Source organism: Pleuronectes platessa, chromosome 16, assembly GCF_947347685.1.
Source record: "Pleuronectes platessa chromosome 16, fPlePla1.1, whole genome shotgun sequence".
Taxonomy (NCBI): domain Eukaryota; kingdom Metazoa; phylum Chordata; class Actinopteri; order Pleuronectiformes; family Pleuronectidae; genus Pleuronectes; species Pleuronectes platessa.
In genome coordinates, this window is record NC_070641.1 from 19,184,988 (window position 1) to 19,206,740 (window position 21,753).

The 21,753-nt window shown below is 41.3% G+C and overlaps 2 gene segments (V, D, J or C); both read right to left on the bottom strand.

Moving 5' to 3' along the window:
• Nucleotides 1–7,159: 7,159 nt before the first annotated feature.
• Nucleotides 7,160–7,733, bottom strand: LOC128459171 (immunoglobulin heavy variable 1-3-like). The segment is given in 2 exon segments: nt 7,160–7,503; nt 7,583–7,733. Coding segments are annotated over 2 exon segments (366 nt in total).
• Nucleotides 7,734–19,395: 11,662 nt separating this feature from the next.
• On the bottom strand, nt 19,396–19,981 carry LOC128459169 (immunoglobulin heavy variable 1-3-like). The segment is given in 2 exon segments: nt 19,396–19,727; nt 19,823–19,981. Coding segments are annotated over 2 exon segments (366 nt in total).
• Nucleotides 19,982–21,753: the final 1,772 nt, after the last annotated feature.

Here is a 21,753-nt window from a genome sequence, read left to right on the forward strand (position 1 = left end):
GAGTAACAAGGAAGGTCTCTGAGTTTGCATAGAATCAAATATACGAATCATCAGTGATGGTGTCACTGGGTGTAATATCATAAAGGTGATTGAGATCAGTCTCATTTAGATCTAGTTCAATTACAAATCTCAATATTTACTATTAATGATTATATAATGAGCAGGGAAGGTTATGGAGTTCTTGACAGTGTAGAGGTTGGCAAAATTATCTTATGCAACATTAATGAAAGAACATTTGTGAAAAGAAAACATTTATTATGAATATAATAAGGTATAAAAACACAAATTAATAACTAAACAAAGATGTGTAAGTGAGTGTGTGTTTGCCTATGTAAATCAGGTTGCTCTCAAAATGGCGGTTGGCCAAAGTTCACACCTTACTCAGCATGCCTTCAAAATGGTCGCTCACCCCCTAAAGATAGCAGCCCCCCCACCTATTCTTCTGATGTGGGGGAGGTGATAACTAGGTGTAGAGCTATGCGTGTGTCTGTGTAAATGCTATTCAGAGACTGAAAGAGTCAGAGAGATCCTGTGAGGAGCATTACTAACGTTAACTTTCAAATAACTTGTAATTACAATCTCACAACACATATCAAACTTATAAACGTCACACAGAATCAAATAAACAATCTTGCTTATCTTAGTATAATTATTAAGCCCAGATTATGTTACCGAACCGAAGAAAAGGGAAAAGGAAGACGTAGTTCAGTTCGCAGTTCTGTGAAGCCTTCTGGTTGGTCTAAGGTTCTGCATTTGCGGTTCTGTCGAGCTGTGGGGCTCAGTTGCTCGTTGAATCTTACCTGCAGGACATCGAGTCGCTGCTAGGAGTTTGGAAAAGCTTGGTTTGAGAGGCGGTTTCCTTGATGAGATGAGCTGGGAGCTGCACCTCTGCGCTCCTCTTGTTCGATGCGAAGGGAAGAGCCAAGCTGGAGAAATCAGGTTTCACCCTCGCCGATGCAGGAAGAGAGGCTGGCCGCCTTCCTCCTTCGAAGGTTGGTGAAAAGACAAAGAATTGGGGCAGACCTGTCCTTATATTGGCCCAGTGATCTCATAGGTCATGGGGCCAGAGTGACAAATTGGAGTTAACTTTTGTGGGTTTTCACACCTCTATGTGAAGATGTCCGGAACAAAGGGACCTGCTGCATCCTGGGAAATTGAGTTCGGGAGGCTTTCTCAGGAACAAAGACCATGCTTGTTTTCAGGCTTTGACTACACATATAGGCCGAAGAGTAGGCCTGTGTTTCCACAAAAAACATTTCCCAACACCTGTGTGTGCTTGGATGGATTGCAGCTGGGATGACGGTCAGCACCTTTAACTCTGAGGCCATGGTTCTCTGCTAGAAAACAACGGATTCATTTTTTGGGTTAGGACAGAGATTCTACACCAAATTAAAGAGTTTAATAATCTCTGACCGTTTAAAGCAATATTGGAGGCTGAAATAACTTTTCCTCGTTAATTGCTGACTTATCTGCAACTTTTTGGACTCACTCCTGCACAATTTCTATACATGACTTTCTAGCATATGTGTCATGATGCATTGAAGTGTTTAGCTGCCATGCCAGGATAAGTAAAACATGTGTATCATAAAGACTTCAACACGTTATTGTTATAAAAATATGTTTTATATGTTATTGTAGAAACTTAATTAACATAACAAGAAACTCTTCTTGTCATTAGAATGTACCGTTTATCATGTAACATTGTAAAAACGTTTCACATCATGATGCCCTAACTTATATAATAGAATATAAGTGTGTGCACTGTGCAGAAAGGGGATAAATGGATGGATAAAGCTCTTTTATGAGATTTGATCTAGTTCTGCAACATTCTTGGTTTTTAGTCGTGGAGATTCTGCTGCTCTTGAGCAAGGTGGGAGATTTCTTGACATGTTATGCAGGAGGAATGAGTGAACTGATGAAAAGAGTTCCTGCAGTTATAAAACCTTCATGAAACGGACTGGTTCCTCTTTACAGTAACAGTGAACTGGTATGAAATCACCAGTAGTCTTTTTGCTCCTCCTCTGGTGGCTTCATGTAACTAGTGTTCAGGCACTGAGGGGTTTTTGTTCAGGTCGGCTGATGGTTTGTATCATTGTGTTTCTCTGGCACAGTAATACACAGCAGTGTCTCCAGGCTGCACGTTCTCTCCCTTTAGAGTCACTGTTTTGCTGGAAGTGTCTAATTCGATATTGAACTTGTTCTTTAATGAATCTTTATAGTATGAATCTCCTGTATATTTCATCCCAATCCACTCCAGTCCTTTTCCTGCAGGCTGTCTGATCCAAGCTGTGCGGTAGCTGCTGAGAGAATAAGAGACCTGGCAGCTGATGGTCAGAGGTTGACCTGGCTGCACAGTCACAGAGGCTGGCTGCGTCAAAGTTTCACACTTCACATCTGTTCAAAGAAGAATGTTTTGTCATAAATCATTAAGTTGTCCTGCAAAAGAAAAAGTGGTGACTCTATGACAAATCCAGGGAGACTCACATGATCCAGCTGCCAACAGCAGCAGCACAGCTACAGGAAACATGGTTAATGTTGAATCTGACGTGCCGTCAACTCCCCTGTCAGTCTGTTGGGAAGTTTTTATAGTTGAGTAACAAGGAAGGTCTCTGAGTTTGCATAGAATCAAATATACGAATCATCAGTGATGGTGTCACTGGGGGTAAGATAATAGAATATGCTCCTCAGTGTTACTAGATTAGCTCTGTGAAAACATGAGAGGGAATCACCTCTGCTTACTATAAAATATGATTTATTTTGATCTAATAATTAACTCAATTCTAACACGTTGAAATCACATTGTAAGGCTGATTATATAGTTAGCTTTGCTTTTACAATAAACAATTAAGGCACATATGTATTGTCTTGACATTTCATAAATGCAAAGTTTTTTGATTTGGACATATCTACCATTATCAATGGGAATACAGATTCTAGGGTCATTGCTATGAACAATTCCGTCCTTGTATAATATGAAGTGATAATTGTGTCTTCTGTGTTCTGGGAGGAACTCATACTGAGCATTGACCTACAGGCCAAGGTCTCTCTTCACCAGCCCTGAAGTGATTCACATGAGTTCAAGATGCAGCCAGGGGGAGGACTGTGTCCATTTTGGGGGACTCAGAACTTCCTCTTTGCTATTTGCAGACGATATGGTTCTGTTTGCTTCATCAGATTGTGACCTGCATGTGTTCTGGGATGGATTGTATCTGGGATGACGGTCAGAACCTTTAACTCTGAGGCCATTGTTCTCTGCTAGAAAACAACAGATTCATTCTTTGGGTTGGGACGGAGATTCTACACCAAATGAAAGAGTTTAATTATCTCTGACTGTTTAGAGCAATGTTGGAGGCTGAAATAACTTTTCCTCATTAATTGCTGACTTATCTGCAACTTTTAGGACTCACTCCTGCAACATTTCAATACTAGTCTAGGTCCTGGGGAAGATTTTAATGCGCTTCATTTACCGGGGAAGATCCCAACTGTTATAAACTAATATGACCCCATTGAACAAAGTGGGATTGGTGCCAAAATCTCTCTCGTGGACGAAAGTCCTGAAATTGACTACAACAGGTGACACTATAATCACACGACAGGGGAATGGGACTTTTTTTCCTTTATATATATCCTCATCAATTTCTACCAAATTATTGTTCATAATAAGAGAAATACATTTTGTATTACATTTTGTCTAAAAAATTATATTGAAATATGCAAATTAGGCGATATCTCATTATATATGCATACATAAATTCTTGAAGCTACAGATTTTCTGAGGTGATCACAATATTTGCAATGACCATGATTATAAGGTCATAGAAGAGTGTAAGCATTCTGATATAAATAAAATGGCTAAAAAATGTTACAACTATTACCTATTACATACAACTAGCAACACACAGGAATTGCCAGTTATTTATTAACCTAAACTTTAAAAGCTTACATTTCCTAGCTGTTCTAAATATTGCTGTCATCACGTCATCACCTCCGACTTTTTTTTCAACTAAAGTTTACTTGGCAGTCATAGCAGAGCACATGGCTGTCAAGCCAGATGACTTGTCAAATCAAGAAAAGTAAGGAAATCTTCTCTGCATGAGATCACAAACTCTGCATTCTTCTTGGTGGACAAAGACGGTTACTTGATGAAGAGTGCCAAATCACAACTCTGGACTGAGCTGTTGAAGTTGTGTCCACAAATAGATACAAAAGGTCCAGATACCCCCCCCCCCCCCCCCCCCCCCCGAAAACACACGCCATCATTATCGACTACATGGCATTGGTGAGAAAGGTCTCCTTGAAGAAACTTCATCCACCCGTTAAGACATTCTACAACTTTGCTATTGCTTTAACATTTATGGTCACCAAAGCTGGAGGCAACTGTGAGGAGATCCATATCGTTTTCGACACTTACCGAGAGGACAGCATCAAACATGGAGAGAGGGAGAGAAGAGGAAAATCAAAAAACATGGTTGTCCTTGATGTGATATCACCAAACCAAAATGTTCCAGAGGTATTAGAGAACTATTGGTAATCTTCCATTAGCAAAACTGCTTTTCAGGCATTCTATATTGAGTGGCTGACCACCAATAACAAAGGTTCCAAACCACTATACCTTGATACATTAACTGTGCACCAACCCTGCCTCTGCACAACACAACTGATGGTCTCAAACACATTAAGAAGTCAAGAAATTCCCAAAATTAATTCTTGACAAGGCAAACCTGTTAATTGAAAACCATTCAAGGTGACTACCTCATGAAGCTGGTTGAAAGAATGTCAAAAGTGTGCAAAGCTGTCATCAAAGCAAAAGGTGGCTACTTTGAAGAATCTAAAATAGAATACGTATTCTGGTTTGTTTAAAACTTTTATGTTCACCACATTATTCCTTATGTGTTCCTTCATAGTTTTGATGTCTTCGATATTAATCTGCAATGTAGAAAGGAAGAAAAATAAAGAAAAAAACATTGAATGAGAAGGTGGCTCCAAACTTTTGACTGGTACTGTATAGATTATGAAATTGTGTCTGTTGTTTACAAATGAAAATAAATATTTTTTCTTCTAAAAAATCACTGAAACTTTATTTTCTTTATTAAACTTTATATTAGTTTTGTAAGAAAAATTCTCAACGTAACTAATGTATTTTGAGACCATCAGAATAACAATTTCTTGTATTTTTTTATTATTTATCATGAATCAAAATTATACACACTGACATGTCAGTCACTGTAATGTCAGAGTGTTAAAAGTGATGTTAATATTTGCCGTTAAATTACGTTATGACCCATGTCTGATTCCTCTTTACATTTACAATGAACTGGTCTGAAATCACCAGTAGTCTTTGGGCTCCTCCTCTGGTGGCTTCATGTAACTATTGTTCAGGCACTGAGGAGTTTTTGTTCAGGTCGGCTGATGGTTTGTATCATTGTGTGTCTCTGGCACAGTAATACACAGCAGTGTCTCCAGGTTGCACGTTCTGTCCCTTTAGAGTCACTGTTTTGCTGGAAGAGTCTGAGTCGATGCTGAACTTGTTCTTTAGTGAATCTTTATAGTATGTGCTCCCTCCAGCCCTGCTCCCAATCCACTCCAGTCCTTTTCCTGCAGGCTGTCTGATCCAAGCTGTCCAGTAGCTGCTGAGAGAATAAGAGACCTGGCAGCTTATGGTCAGAGGTTGACCTGGCTGCACAGTCACAGAGCCTGGCTGCGTCAAAGTTTCACACTTCACATCTGTTAAAAGAAGAACGTTTTGTCATAAATCATTAAGTTGTCCTGCAAAAGAAAAAGTGGAGACTCTATGACAAATCCAGGGAGACTCACATGATCCAGCTGCCAACAGCAGCAGCACAGCTACAGGAAACATGGTTAATGGTGAATCTGACGTGCTGTCAACTCCCCTGTCAGTCTGTTGGGAAGTTTTTATAGTTGAGTAACAAGGAAGGTCTCTGAGTTTGCATAGAATCAAATAAACGTTTCCTCAGTGATGGTGTCACTGGGGTTAATAGAATAGAATAGGCTGCTCAGTGTTATTAGATCAACTCTGTGAAAACATGTCAGGGAATCTCCTCTGCTTTCTATAAAATATGATGTAATTTTGATCTAATTATTTACTCAATTTTAGCACGTTGAAATCACATTGTAAGGCTGATTAAACTGGTAGCTTTGCTAGTAGAGTAAACAGTTGACAGTTGAAACCACACATTAGTTGACAGGGTGATGATCCAATCAAAGGCTCTCAGAACAGATGACATTTTTGACTGTTAGCAATTGTGTTTGTTAGTGTACACTGAAAAAGCTGACTTTGTGTGGTAGTAACATATACGTATAAGATAAAATGTCACATTTCTACGTAGACTTATGAAAGAGATTATGTTCACTGTAAAGTTTTCATTGTGACTCTACCTTTAAAGTCTCTGTCAGTCATGTTTTTAAAAAAGGGCCTTCAACATTTTCACATTTCACTCATGAATTCTTAACCAGTTGCTGGTTGAATTGGAAGGTTTATAGTTCACTATGAAGAGATCACCCTGCCTTTAAGCTTGTGCATGCTGTAAAACACTCCTGGATGTATAATATGTCCATGGATACACTCAAGTGCTGAAGACATCATTTGGATATGATGAAAATGAATGAATGGATGGGGGAAAGGATTTTTTGGATGATGATTTTGTATCACAAATATGTGATGATGTTTTTTTGACATGAGGAGGTTTGATTGTATGATTTAATTCTTTATCAGTACTACAGCTGAATAGGGGACATTTCGAGTCTAGTCTTACCTTGCTAGATAATACTAACTGTACTTCAGACAGATTCTCTGCAGCAGGAGCTTTTCAGTCAAGTCATCATGAAACTCAAAAGCAAAGATCTTCATCTTGCTTCTTCACTTTCAACAAAGAAAGAAACATTATCTCGTTGATTAGTTTTCTACTTGGTCAGGATCAATTGGCATTTAGTGTAGGACGACAAATGCCATATTTATGACTTTTGACTGTTTGGAACCAAATAATGAAGACAACAACAAAAAATGAACTATGATTAATTTTGATATACTATATATCATTATACGTCTGTAAAAGGGTGTGTAAAGTGTGTAAAGGACTTAATGGATGTGGGAAAACAGATGTTCCTGAGATCACATTGCTACTTGTGGTCTCTGGAGGTTTTTGTTCAGCAGCTCCACTGTCCTCAGTCACTGTGGGTCTCGAGCACAGTAGTAAACAGCAGCATCATCTGCTTTCAGACTCTCGACCTGAAGGAACTGAGTGCTGCTGGAAACATCCTCAGTCATGATGAAACGGTTCTGAAAGGAGCTACCATAGCTGGCAGAGTTTGAACCTGCGTTCATCCACCCGATCCACACCAAAGCTTCCCCCGGCCTCTGCCGTATCCAGGCTATATAGAACGATGTCATGGAGAAACCAGACATGACACATGACATCTTCACCGTCTCTCCAGGTGTTTTCACCTGCGATGGAGACTGGTCCATTTTGATTTCACTCCAAACTCCTGTAAGTGAACAAATGATGAACATTATCCACACGTTAGACAAGTTACAATATAATAAAAGCAGGATTGATTTTCTCACCATGAACAGTAGCTGCAAATAATAAACCCCAGACAAGTGTGTTTTCCATTCTCTGACAGACAATTTAGTTCTTTGACTGGTGATTAAAGTTGTGTATCAGCCGGTCCGTGTGTTCTGAGAGTTACAGGTGTTATAAGGAGGGAAGAGTTTGCATAGACCTCCCTCTACAGGTCTGACAGGGAACTTGAAACTGTTTTTTTTCCATAAACCACAACAGCAGAGGAACATGTAAAATACTGAAGTCCTGCTGTAACAAAAATCCCAATCAAATTCAAATAGATCAAATGAAATGGTATCAATGCACAGTCTCTTTGTCAGCAGTATGGCTAGTTGAACCTACTCTCTGTTTCTATACGTGACTGTATGCAGCTCCAGTTTTCATGATTCAGCCTGTTGGTCAGTCGACAGACAGGAAATGAAGTGAGTCTGCTGTAGCCTCTTTTTACCAGAGCATCATTTAAGGTGGGCTAACTGATTCAGGGGAACAACTGTTGATATAACAAACAGAATCAGCCGTGACAGTGTCTGACTGCCGGTTTCTTCAGGGGAAGACAGTCAGACTGTTCTGTTTCTGCTGCACCACCAGTGTTCCCACTGGCTGCTGCCTGCTCTAGGGACGTTATGCACTTGTGTGTGGATGCCGCAGCCCGCAGCACGGTGCACAAGGCTTCTACCAGTGGTCTCTCCACTGTTGAAACGGCTCACTGATGCTCATGTCGGTCTTTGACCTTTCATTATTTGGTTGTTGTCTTTTGGTTAGCTACTGTCTGTGGTGCTTCAGCACTTTGCATTTGAAGCGCTACTGTGAAAATGAAGTTGTCATAACGTCCTGTGAGATAGCGGTGTTAGCCACCAACAATAGTGTTCTGAAACAGTTGTGGCGACGTAGAGTATGTTATTCACGGCCACTTTTCCAGGTTGTCTTGAAACCTGCTTTTTTGCTGTGGTCTTTGGACATGGTGAACTGGCCTCAGACTGACTGAGAGTAATACATATTGCTACTGCCACCACTGATAGTAGCTACTGATAGTAGCAAACCACTATAGGCCTTTTCCAGCAGCCTGCCTGATCCAAGCGTCCCAGTAATCAGTGATGATGTCTCTGGGGGTAATAGAAAAGAATATGCTGCTCAGTGTTAACAAGATCAGGTCTGGAAAACATGACAGGGAATCACCTCCGCTTACTATACATTTTGATGTGTTTTTGATCTCATTATTTACTCAAGTTTAACACATTGAAATCACATTGTAAGGCTGATTAATCCATTAGCTTTGCTTTTACAGCTAACACTTAAGGCGCATATTTATTGTTGTGACATTTCAGAAATGCAATGATCCCATTATCAATGGGAATACAAATTCTAGGGCCATTGCTACGAGCAATCACGTCCTCGTATAATTTGAAGTGATAATTGTGTCTTCTGTGTTCTGGGAGGAACTCAAACTGAGCATTGACCTACAGACCAAGGTCCCTCTTCACCAGCCCTGTTTGTGATTCACATGAGTTCAAGATGCAGCCAGGGGGAGGATTGTGTTCAGTTTGGGGGACTTAGAACTTCCTCTTTGCTATTTGCAGATAATATGGTTCTGTTCGCTTCATCAGATTGTGACCTGCATGTGTTCTGGGATGGATTGCATATGTGATGACGGTCAGAACTTTTAACTCTGAGGCCATTGTTCTCTGCTAGAAACGGCAGATTAATTCTTTGGATTGGGACGGGGATTCTACAACAAATGAAGGAGTTTAATTATCTCTGGGTCTTTTTAATGAGTGAGGTAGAATTCAGCAGGAGACTGACCGTTTAGAGCAATGTGTGAGGCTGAAATAACTTTTCCTTATCAACTGTTAACTTATTTGCAACTTTTAGAACTCACTACTGCAACATGTCCACACATGACTCTCTAGCATGTGTCAGAATACATGGAAGTTTTTAGCTGCCACGCCAGAAAAACAGCTGTATCCTTAAGACTTGAACACGTTATTGGTTTAAAAATATATTTTTTATGTCGTTGTAGCAACTTTCATCATATAAAAAGGAACTTTTCTTGTCATTAGAATGAAGCGTTTATCCTGTTACATTGTAAAACGTTTCACATCAAGATGCCAAAGCTTATAGAATAGAATATAAGTGTGTGCAGAAAGGGGATAAATGGAAAGATAAAGTTATTTTACATGATTATATCAAGTTCTGCAACATTCTTGGTTTTAAGACGTGGAGATTCTGCTGCTCTTGAGCAAGGTGGGTGATTTCTTGACATGTTATTCAGGAGGAATGAGTGAACTGATGAAAAGAGTTCCTGCAGTTATAAAACCTTCATGAAACGGACTGGTTCCTCTTTACAGTAACAGTGAACTGGTCTGAAATCACCAGTAGTCTTTGGGCTCCTCCTCTGGTTGCTTCATGTAACTAGTGTTCAGGCACTGAGGGGTTTTTGTTCAGGTCGGCTGACGGTTTGTATCATTGTGTGTCTGGCACAGTAATACACAGCAGTGTCTCCAGGCTGCATGTTCTGTCCCTTTAGAGTCACTATGTTGCTGGAAGTGTCTAATTCGATACTGAACTTGTTCTTTAGTGAATCCTTATAGTATGAAGCTCCTGTATATTTCATCCCAATCCACTCCAGTCCTTTTCCTGCAGGCTGTCTGATCCAAGCTGTGTAGTAGCTGCCAAGAGAATAAGAGACCTGGCAGTTGATGGTCAGAGGTTGACCTGGCTGCACAGTCACAGAGGCTGGCTGCGTCAAAGTTTCACACTTCACATCTGTTAAAAGAAGAATGTTTTGTCATAAATCATTAAGTTGTCCTGCAAAAGAAAAAGTGGTGACTCTATGACAAATCCAAGGAGACTCACATGATCCAGCTGCCAACAGCAGCAGCACAGCTACAGGAAACATGGTTAATGGTGAATCTGACGTGCCGTCAACTCCCCTGTCAGTCTGTTGGGAAGTTTTTATAGTTGAGTAACAAGGAAAGTCTCTGAGTTTGCATAGAATCAAATATACGAATCACCAGTGATGGTGTCACTGGGGGTAATAGAATAGAATAGGCTGGCCAGTGTTATTAGATCAGGTGTTGGAAAACATGACAGGAAATCACCTCTGCTTACTATAAATATATGATGTATTTTGATCTCATTATTTACTCATTATTATTTACTTTATTTACTTATTATTTACACGTTGAGATCACAATGTAAGGTTGATTAAACCGGTAGCTTTGCTTTTACAGTAAACATTTAAGGCACGTATGTTTTGTTTTAACATTTCAGAAATGCCATAATTTTAGATTTAGACAAATATACCACTATCAATGGGAATCCAGATTCTAGGGCCATTTCTACGAGCAATCCCGTCCTTGTATAATATGAAGTGATAATTGTGTCTTCTGTGTTCTGGTAGGAACTCAAACTGAGCATTGACCTACAGGCCAAGGTCCCTCTTCACCAGCCCTGTTTGTGATTCACATGAGTTCAAGATGCAGCCAGGGGGAGGACTGTGTTCAGTTTGGGGGACTCAGAACTTCCTCTTTGCTATTTGCAGATGATACGGTTCTGTTCCCTTCATCAGATTGTGACCTGCATGTGTTCTGGGATGGATTGCAGCTGGGATGACGGTCAGCACCTTTAACTCTGAGGACATGGTTCTCTGCTAGAAAACCACGAAATCATTCTTTGGGTTGGAACGGAGATTCTACACCAAATGAAGGAGTTTAATTATCTCTGGGTCTTTTTAATTAGGAAGGTTGAATTCAGAAGGAGACTCTCTAGTTTAAAGTCTAACATTGTAAAAACGTTTCACATAATGATGCCATAACTTATATGATAGAATATAAGTGTGTGCCGAAAGGGGATAAATGGATGGAAAAAGCTCATTTATATGATTTGATCACGTTTGGCAACATTCAAGGTTTTAAGACGTGGAGATTCTGCTGCTCTTGAGCAAGGTGGGTGATTTCTTGATATGTTATGCAGGAGGAATGAGTGAACTGATGAAAAGAGTTCCTGCAGTTATAAAACCTTCATGAAACGGACTGATTCCTCTTTACAGTAACAGTGAACTGGTCTGAAATCACCAGTAGTCTTTGGGCTCCTCCTCTGGTGGCTTCATGTAACTAGTGTTCAGGCACTGAGGGGTTTTTGTTCAGGTTGGCTGATGGTTTGTATCATTGTGTGTCTCTGGCACAGTAATACACAGCAGTGTCTCCAGGCTGCATGTTCTGTCCCTTTAGAGTCACTGTTTTGCTGGAAGTGTCTAATTCGATACTGAACTTGTTCTTTAATGAATCTTTAACGTTTGTGCCTCCTGTAGATTTATACCCAATCCACTCCAGTCCTTTTCCTGCAGGCTGTCTGATCCAATTTGTAGCATAGCTGCTAACAGAATAAGAGACCTGGCAGCTGATGGTCAGAGGTTGACCTGGCTGAACAGTCACAGAGGCTGGCTGCGTCAAAGTTTCACACTTCACATCTGTTAAAAGAAGAATGTTTTGTCATAAATCATTAAGTTGTCCTGCAAAAGAAAAAGTGGTGACTCTATGACAAATCCAGGGAGACTCACATGATCCAGCTGCCAACAGCAGCAGCACAGCTACAGGAAACATGGTTAATGGTGAATCTGACGTGCCGTCAACTCCCCTGTCAGTCTGTGGGGAAGTTTTTATAGTTGAGTAACAAGGAAGGTCTCTGAGTTTGCATAGAAATCAAATATACGAATCATCAGTGATGGTGTCACTGGGGGTAATAGAATAGAATAGGCTGCTCAGTGTTATTAGATGAGCTCTGGGAAAACATGACAGGGAATCACCTCTGCTTATTATAAAATATCACTTATTTTGATCTCATTATTTTTTTTAATTTAGGACATGGGGGGAGCTTCAATGATTTTCAGTGTTGGAAGAGGAGGATATTTAAACACTCAATTTGTGACACAGGGACAGATGCAATGCTTTGTGAACAGCTCTGTGGCTTCCTGTGTTACTGTGGCTCTCGAGCACAATAATAAACAGCAGAGTCTTCAGTCGTCAGGCTGCTCATGTGCAGATGCTCCTGGTCCATGTCGTTGTTTTTGGAAATTGTGAAGCGATTCTTGAGAGATGCTGAATAATATTTAGAGCTGCTTCCTTACGGAGCAGTTATGTCTGATCCAGCTGATATCAGCAGAGTCATCAGATATCCCTCTATATGTGCACGTCAGTTGTACTACTCAGTTGAACAAACCTTTGAACTACCGTTCAAAAGTTTGGTGTCACTTAGAAATTTCCTTATTTTTCAAAGAAAAAGCACGTTTTTTTTTAATGAAGATAACATTAAATTAATCAGAAATACACTCTATACATTGCTAATGTGGTAAATTACTATTATAGGTGGAGACGGCTGGTTTTTAATGAAATATCTACGTAGGTGTATAGAGGCCCATTTCCAGCAACTATCACTCCAGTGTTCTAATGGAACATTGTGTTTGCTAATCGCCTTAGAAGACTAATGGATGATTAGAAAACCCTTGTGCAGTTATTTTAGCACAGCTGAAAACTGTTTAGCGGGTGAGAGAAGCTATAAAACTGGCCTTCCTTTGAGCTAGTTGAGTAACTGGAGCATCACATTTGTGGGTTCCATCATACTCTCACAATGGCCAGAAAAAGAGAACTTTCATGTGAAACTCCCCAGTCTACTCTTGTTCTTAGAAATGATTCAAGATTCAAGATTCAAGATTTGTATTATCAAATGCACAACAATAACATTAAGCAGTCGCTGGCAGGGAAATGCTTGAGTCACAGGCTCTCTTCTAGCAATGCTCAATTAATTACAACCTATAAAATAAAATAGAAATAGTATAAAATAGAATAAAATAGACTAAAATAGAATATCAAAATTTAAAATAGAAATAAAGTATATATATCTAAATATATATATATAAACAGCTGAAGAGAAAATAAAACAACAATAGTGCATTTATGTGCAATATGCAAATATGTCATGGTGCTGGTCTGGTGGAATTATTGCAGTTCAGAGGAGTTTAAAAGTCTTATGGCCTGGGGGATGAAACTCTCTCTGAGCCTGGTGGTGGGGGCCCGGATGCTGCGGTACCGTCGGCCAGACGGCAGCAGGCAAAAATGTTTATGGCTGCGGCGAAAGGGGTCTTTAATAATCCGGCTGCTCTTCTTCCTGCACCGCTGGGTTTAGAGGTCCTCCATGGATGGTAGCGCCGTCCTGGTGATGTGCTGGGTGGACTTCACCACCCTCTGTAGAGCCTTACGGTTCAGGGCGGTGCAGTTGCCATACCAGGTGGTGATGCAGCCAGTCAGGATGCTCTCTATTGTGCACCTGTAGAAGTTGCAGAGATCCTGGAGTCCATGTGGAGCTTCCGCAGCCTGCGGAGGAAGAAGAGCCACTGCCTGGCCGTCTTCCTGATGGAGTCTGTGTGATGGGTCCAGGTCAGGTCATCAGTGATGTGGACCCCGAGGAACTTGAAGCTGCTGACTCGCTCCACCGTGGTCCCATTGATGGAGAGGGGGGCGTGTTCCATTCCCTGTCTCTTCCTGTAGTCCACGATCAGCTCCTTCGTTTTGCTGACGTTGAGATGGAGGTTGTTGTCCTGGCACTAGGATGTCAGAGCTCTGACCTCCTCTCTGTAGGGCTTATCATCGTCGCCGGTGATCAGGCCTATGACAGTGGTGTCATCAGCAAACTTGACGATGGTGTTGGAGCTTTGGGTGGCCACGCAGTCATGCGTGAACAGGGAGGTCAGGAAAGGACTGAGCACGCAGCCCTGAGGGGCACTGGTGTTGAGAGTCAGGGTGGAGGATGTGGTGCTGCCGATCCGCACCGCCTGTGGTCTGCCCGTCAGGAAGTTCAGGATCAACTCACGGAAGGCGATGTTGAGCCCAAGGTCTCTGAGCTTGGTGACGAGCGAGCTTCAGGGGCACAATGGTGTTGAATGCTGAACTGTAGTCGATGAACAGCATTCTCACATATGTGTCCCTCTGGTCCAGGTGGGAGAGGGGAGTGTGGAGGGTGAGGGAGATGGCATCTGCAGTCAACCTATTTGACCTGTAGGCAAACTGAAGAGGGTCCAGAGAGTCAGGGATGGAGGAGGTGATGAATGGTTGGACCAGCCACTCAAAGCACTTCATGATGATGGAAGTGAGTGATACTGGGCGGTAGTCGTTCAGGCAGAGGATTTGAGTTTTTTTGGGAACAGGGACAATGATGGTCTTCTTGAAGCATGCGGGAACTACAGACTGGAGCAGTGACAGGTTGAAGATGTCTGTGAACACATCTGCCAGCTGATCTGCACACACCTTGAGAGCTCGGCCGGGGATCCCATCAGGTCCAGGTGCCTTGCGTGAGTTGATCCGGTTGAGAGATTTCCACACGTTTGCCCTGGATATGACGGGGGGGCAGCGGTCCTCCTGGGCCTCTACGATCTCCGCAGCCGGGGAGTTACTCTCAAAGCGTACATAAAAAGTGTTCAGATCCTCTTTGAGAGATGCAGACACCACATCAGCACTGCTGGTCTTGGCTTTGTAGTCTGTGATGGTTCTCAGTCCGGCCCACATGTTCCTAGTATTGGAGCCCTTGTAATGGGACTCCACTTTGTCCCTGTAGAGTCTCTTAGCACTGCTAATAGCACTCCGGATAGCGTACCTGGATTTCTTGTATTCCAGGTGATCCCCCGAGAGGAAGGCAGCAGTCTGTGCTTTGAGTTTAGCATGGACGTCAGCATTAATGCAGGGCTTCTGGTTTGGAAATGTTTGACTGAAATCCTGGTTACGACGTCATCGATGCATTTGCTGATGTAGCAGATGACCGCGTCTGTGTACGTGTCGATGTCATCATCCTGGAACACGCACCATTCCGTTGTGCTGAAGCAGTCCTGAAGAGCCGAGTCTGATTGATCGGTCCACCGCTGAATGTCCGAGTCACCGGTCTGTCACGCCTGAGTTTCTGCCTAGAGGAAGGCAGCAGCAGGATGGAAACGTGATCTGATTTGCCGAATGGAGGGCGGGGGAGGGCCTTATACGCACCCCAGAAGGGAGTGTAAACATGGTCGAGCGTGTTCGCGCCGCGTGTCGGGCAGCTGATGTGCTGGTAGTATCTCGGCAGGACTTTCCTCATCTTGGCGTTGTTAAAATCTCCGGCCACGATAAACGCAGTTTATCCTCTAACATCGTAAATCCGTTTCACATCCTGATGCAATAAATTATATGATGGAATATAAGTGTATGCAGAAAGGGGATAAATGGGTGGATAAAGCTCATTTACATGATTTTATTAAGCTCTGCAACATTCTTGGTTTTAAGATGTTGAGATTCTGTTGCTCTTGAGCAAAGTGGGTGATTTCTTGACATGTTATGCAGGAGGAATGAGTGAAGTGATGAAAAGAGTTCCTGCAGTTATAAAACCTTCATGAAACAGACTGATTCCTCTTTACAGTAACAGTGAACAGGTCTGAAATCACCAGTAGTCTTTGGGCTCCTCCTCTGGTGGCTTCATGTAACTAGTGTTCAGGCACTGAGCGGTTTTTGTTCAGGTTGGCTGATGGTTTGTATCATTGTGTGTCTCTGGCACAGTAATACACAGCAGTGTCTCCAGGCTGCACGTTCTGTCCCTTTAGAGTCACTGTGTTGCTGGAAGTGTCTAATTCGATACTGAACTTGTTCTTTAGTGAATCTTTATAGTATGAAGCTCCTGTATATTTCACCCCAATCCACTCCAGTCCTTTTCCTGCAGGCTGTCTGATCCAAGCTGTGTAATGGCTGCTGAGAGAATAAGAGACCTGGCAGCTGATGGTCAGAGGTTGACCTGGCTGCACAGTCACAGAGGCTGGCTGCGTCAAAGTTTCACACTTCACATCTGTTAAAAGAAGAATGTTTAGTCATAAATCATTAAGTTGTCCTGCAAAAGAAAAAGTGGAGACTCTATGACAAATCCAGGGAGACTCACATGATCCAGCTGCCAACAGCAGCAGCACAGCTACAGGAAACATGGTTAATGGTGAATCTGACGTGCCGTCAACTCCCCTGTCAGTCTGTTGGGAAGTTTTTATAGTTGAGTAACAAGGAAGGTCTCTGAGTTTGCATAGAATCAAATATACGAATCATCAGTGATGGTGTGACTGGGTGTAAAAGAATAGAATAGGCTGCTCAGTGTTGTTAGATCAGCTCTGGGAAAACATGACAGGGAATCACCTCTGCTTACTATAAAATATGACGTGTTTTGATTTCATTATGTACTCTATTTTAACACATTGAAATCACATTGTAATGCTGAATGGACCGGTAGTTTAGCTTTGACAGTAAACAATTATGTCTCTTTTTTATTGTTGTTATATTTTCCGATTTGTACCTGATGAAACATTATGATTTGATTTGGACAAATTTACCCTTATCAATGGGAATTCAGATTCTAGGGTCATTGCTATGAGCAATCCCGTCCTTGTGTAATATGAAGTGATAATTGTGTCTTCTGTGTTCTGGGGAGGAACTCAAACTGAGCATTGACCTACAGGCCAAGGTCCCTCTTCACCAGCCCTGTTTGTGATTCACATGAGTTCAAGATGTAGCCAGAAAACATCAGATTCATTCTTTGAGTTGGGACGGAGATTCAACACCAAATGAAGGAGATTAATTATCTCTGGGTCTTTCTATTGAGTAATGTAGAATTCATAAGGAGACTCCCTAGGTTAAAGTCTAACATTGTAAAAATGTTTAACATCATGATGCCATGAATAATATAATTGAATATAAGTGTGTGCAGAAAAGGATGAATTGATGGATAAAGCTCATTTACCTGATTTGATCAAGTGTTGCAACATTCTAGGTTTTAAGTCGTGGAGATTCTGCTGCTCTTGAGCAAGGTGGGTGATTTCTTGACATGTTATGCAGGAGGAATGAGTGAAGTGATGAAAAGAGTTCCTGCAGTTATAAAACCTTCATGAAACAGACTGATTCCTCTTTACAGTAACAGTGAACAGGTCTGAAATCACCAGTAGTCTTTGGGCTCCTCCTCTGGTGGCTTCATGTAACTTGTATAGGCACTGAGGGGTTTTTGTGCAGGTCGGCTGATGGTTTGTATCATTGTGTGTCTCTGGCACAGTAATACACAGCAGTGTCTCCAGGCTGCACGTTCTGTCCCTTTAGAGTCACTGTTTTGCTGGAAGTGTCTAATTCGATGCTGAACTTGTTCTTTAGTGAATCTTTATAATATGAAGCTCCTGTAGATTTCCACCCAATCCACTCCAGTCCTTTTCCTGCAGGCTGTCTGATCCAAGCTGTAGCGTAGCCAAGATGATAAGAGACCTGGCAGCTGATGGTCAGAGGTTGACCTGGCTGCACAGTCACAGAGGCTGGCTGCGTCAAAGTTTCACACTTCACATCTGTTAAAAGAAGAATGTTTTGTCATGAATCATTAAGTTGTCCTGCAAAAGAAAAAGTGGTGACTCTATGACAAATCCAGAGAGACTCACATGATCCAGCTGCCAACAGCAGCAGCACAGCTACAGGAAACATGGTTAATGGTGAATCTGACATGCCGTCAACTCCCCTGTCAGTCTGTTGGGAAGTTTTTATAGTTGAGTAACAAGGAAGGTCTCTGAGTTTGCATAGAATCAAATATACAAATTATCAGTGATGGTGTCACTGGGGGTAATATAATAAAATAGGCTGCTCAGTGTTATTAGATCAGCTCTGGGAAAACATGACAGGGAATCACCTATTTACTATAGAATATGATGTATTTTGATCTGATTATCTATCAAGTTTAACACATTGAAATCACATTGTAAGGCTGATTAAACTGGTAGCTTTGCTATTAGAGTAAACAGTTGACAGTTGAAACCACACATTAGTTGACAGGGTGATGATCCAATCACAGGCTCTCAGAACAGATGACATTTTTGACTGTAAGCATTTGTGTTTGTTAGTGTACACTTAAAAAGCAGATTTTGTGTGGTAGTAAAATATACGTATTAGATCAAATGTCAAATTTTTTACATAGAAATATGAAAGAGATTATGTTCACTGTAAGGTTTTCATTGTGACTCTACCTTTTAAAAAGTCTCTGTCAGTCATGTTCTTCAACATGTTCACATTTCACTCATGAATTCTTAACCAGTTGGTGGTTGAATTGGAAGGTTTATAGTTCACTATGAAGAGATCACCCTGCCTTTAAGCTGATGCATGCTGGAAAACACTCCTGGATGTATAATATGTCCATGGATACGCTCTAGTGCTGAAGACATCGTTTGGAAAGGATTAAAATGAATGAATGGATGGGGGAAAGGATCTGTTGGATGATGATTTTGTATCACAAATATGTGATGATGTTTTTTGACATGAGGAGGTGTGAATGTATGTTTTAAATCTTTATCAGTACTACAGCTAAATAGGTTATATTTCGAGTCTAGTCTTAACTTGCTAGATAATACTAACTGTACTTCAGACAGATTCTCTGCAGCAGACTTTAGGACCTTTTCAGTCAAGTCATCATGAAACTCAAAAGCAAAGATCTTCATCTTGCTTCTTCACTTTCAACAAAGAAAGAAACATTATCTTGTTGATTAGTTTTCTACTTGGTCAGGATCAATTGGCATTTAGTGTAGGACGACAAATGCCATATTTATGACTTTTGACTGTTTGGAACCAAATAATGAAGACAACAACAAAAAATGAACTATGATTAATTTTGATATACTATATATAATTATACGGCTGTAAAAAGGTGTGTAAAGTGTGTAAAGGACTTAATGATTGTGGGAAAACAGATGTTACTGAGATCACATTGCTACTTGTGGTCTGTGGAGGTTTTTGTTCAGCAGCTCCACTGTCCTCAGTCACTGTGGGTCTCGAGCACAGTAGTAAACAGCAGCATCTTCTGCTTTCAGACTCTCGACCTGAAGGAACTGAGTGCTGCTGGAAACATCCTCAGTCATGATGAAACGGTTTTGAAATGAGCTGCCATAGCTGGCAGAGTTTGAACCTGTGTTCATCCGCCCGATCCACACCAAAGCTTCCCCCGGCCTCTGCCGTATCCAGTGTATATAGAACGATGTCATGGAGTACCCTGATATGACACATGACATCTTCACCGTCTCTCCAGGTGTTTTCACCTGCGATGGAGACTGGTTCAGTTTGATCTCACTCCGAACTCCTGTAAGTAAAGAGATGATGAACATTATCCAACAAACCTGTAAACCACACGTTAGACAAGTTACAAAATAATAAAAGCAGTATTGATTTTCTCACCATGAACAGTAACTACAAATAATAAACCCCAGACAAGTGTGTTTTCCATTCTCTGACAGACACTGTAGTTCTTTGACTGGTGATTAAAGTTGTGAATTAGCCGGTCCGTGTGTTCTGACAGTTACAGGTGTTATAAGGAGGGAAGAGTTTGCATAGACCTCCCTCTACAGGTCTGAGAGGGAACTTGAAACTGTTTTTTTCCCCCATTAACCACAACAGCAGACAAATATGTAAAATACTGACGTCCTGCTGTAACAAAAATCTCAATCAAATTCAAATAGATCAAATGAAATGGAATCAATGCACAGTCCCTTTGTCAGCAGTATGGCAAGTTGAACCTACTCTCTGTTTCTATACGTGACTGTATGCAGCTCCAGTTTTCATGATTCAGCCTGTTGGTCAGTCGACAGACAGGAAATGAAGTGAGTCTGCTGGAGCCTCTTTTTACCAGAGCATCATTTAAGGTGGGCTAACTGATTCAGGGGAACAACTGTTGATATAACAAACAGAATCAGCCGTGACAGTGTCTGACTGCCGGTTTCTTCAGGGGAAGACAGTCAGACTGTTCTGTTTCTGCTGCACCACCAGTGTTCCCACTGGTTGCTGCCTGCTCTAGGGACGTTATGCACTTGTGTGTGGATGCCGCAGACCGCAGCACGGTCCACAAGGCTTCTCCCAGTGGTCTCTCCACTGTTGAAACGGCTCACTGATGCTCATGTCGGTCTTTGACCTTTCATTATTTGGTTGTTGTCTTTTGGTTAGCTACTGTCTGTAATGCTTCAGCACTTTTTATTTGAAGCGCTACTGTGAAAATGAAGTGGTCATAACGTCCTGTGAGATAGCGGTGTTAGCCACCAACAATAGTGTTCTGAAACAGTTGTGGCGACATAGAGTATGTTATTCACAGCCACTTTTCCAGGTTGTCTGGAAACCTGCTTTTTTGCTGTGGTCTTTGGACATGGTGAACCAGCCTCAGACTGACTGAGAGTAATAGATATTGCTACTGCCACCACTGATAGTAGCCACTGATAGAAGCAAACCACTATAGGCCTTTTCCAGCAGTCTGCCTGATCCAAGCGTCCCAGTAATCACCATTAAATCCAGAATATGTGCGGGTCAGTGTGTTGGGAATTTCCAGGCCCTTTAACCACCGGTCCAGACTCAGTCAGTGTTTGCCTGTCAGTACCTAGAGGAATTTAAACAACTTGTTAGATAGTGAAACAGTCATATTATCTTCATCAGAAGGTTTGTAAGCAAAGCAGTTACTGTTCTTACCATCCCATGCAATCGACAGGATTAGAAAAGCTACTAAATTATCAGGTCTGATCATCTTGAAAGCATTTGTAGAGATGAAAGAAAAAATAACAGAGATTTGCATCAACTCCTTCTCCTCAAAGAGAAATAGACAACTAAAACGTGTTAGAAATGTTTATATGAATATATTTTACATGTGTGTGGTATATAATTTGTCTCTGTTAGTTACAAATGAAAGGAGATTGTATTAATTTGTCAATTTTTTCTTCTGACAAATCAGTTAAACTTTATTATCTTATGTTCATTAGTTTTGTAAAGAAAAGACATCTCAGAGTAAGTAGTTGATGTTCAGACCATCAGAAAACACAATTTCTTGTATTTTTTAATTATTTATCATACTCTTAAATTATAAATGCAGTCATTTCAGTCACTGTGATGTCAGAGTATTAAAAGTGGTAGAAATAGTTACTGTTAAATTATGTTATGACCCAAGTCTGATTCCTCTTTACAGTAACAGTGAACTGGTCTGAAATCACCAGTAGTCTTTGGGCTCCTCCTCTGGTGGCTTCATGTAACTAGTGTTCAGGCACTGAGGGGTTTTTGTTCAGGTCGGCTGATGGTTTGTATCATTGTGTGTCTCTGGCACAGTAATACACAGCAGTGTCTCCAGGCTGCAT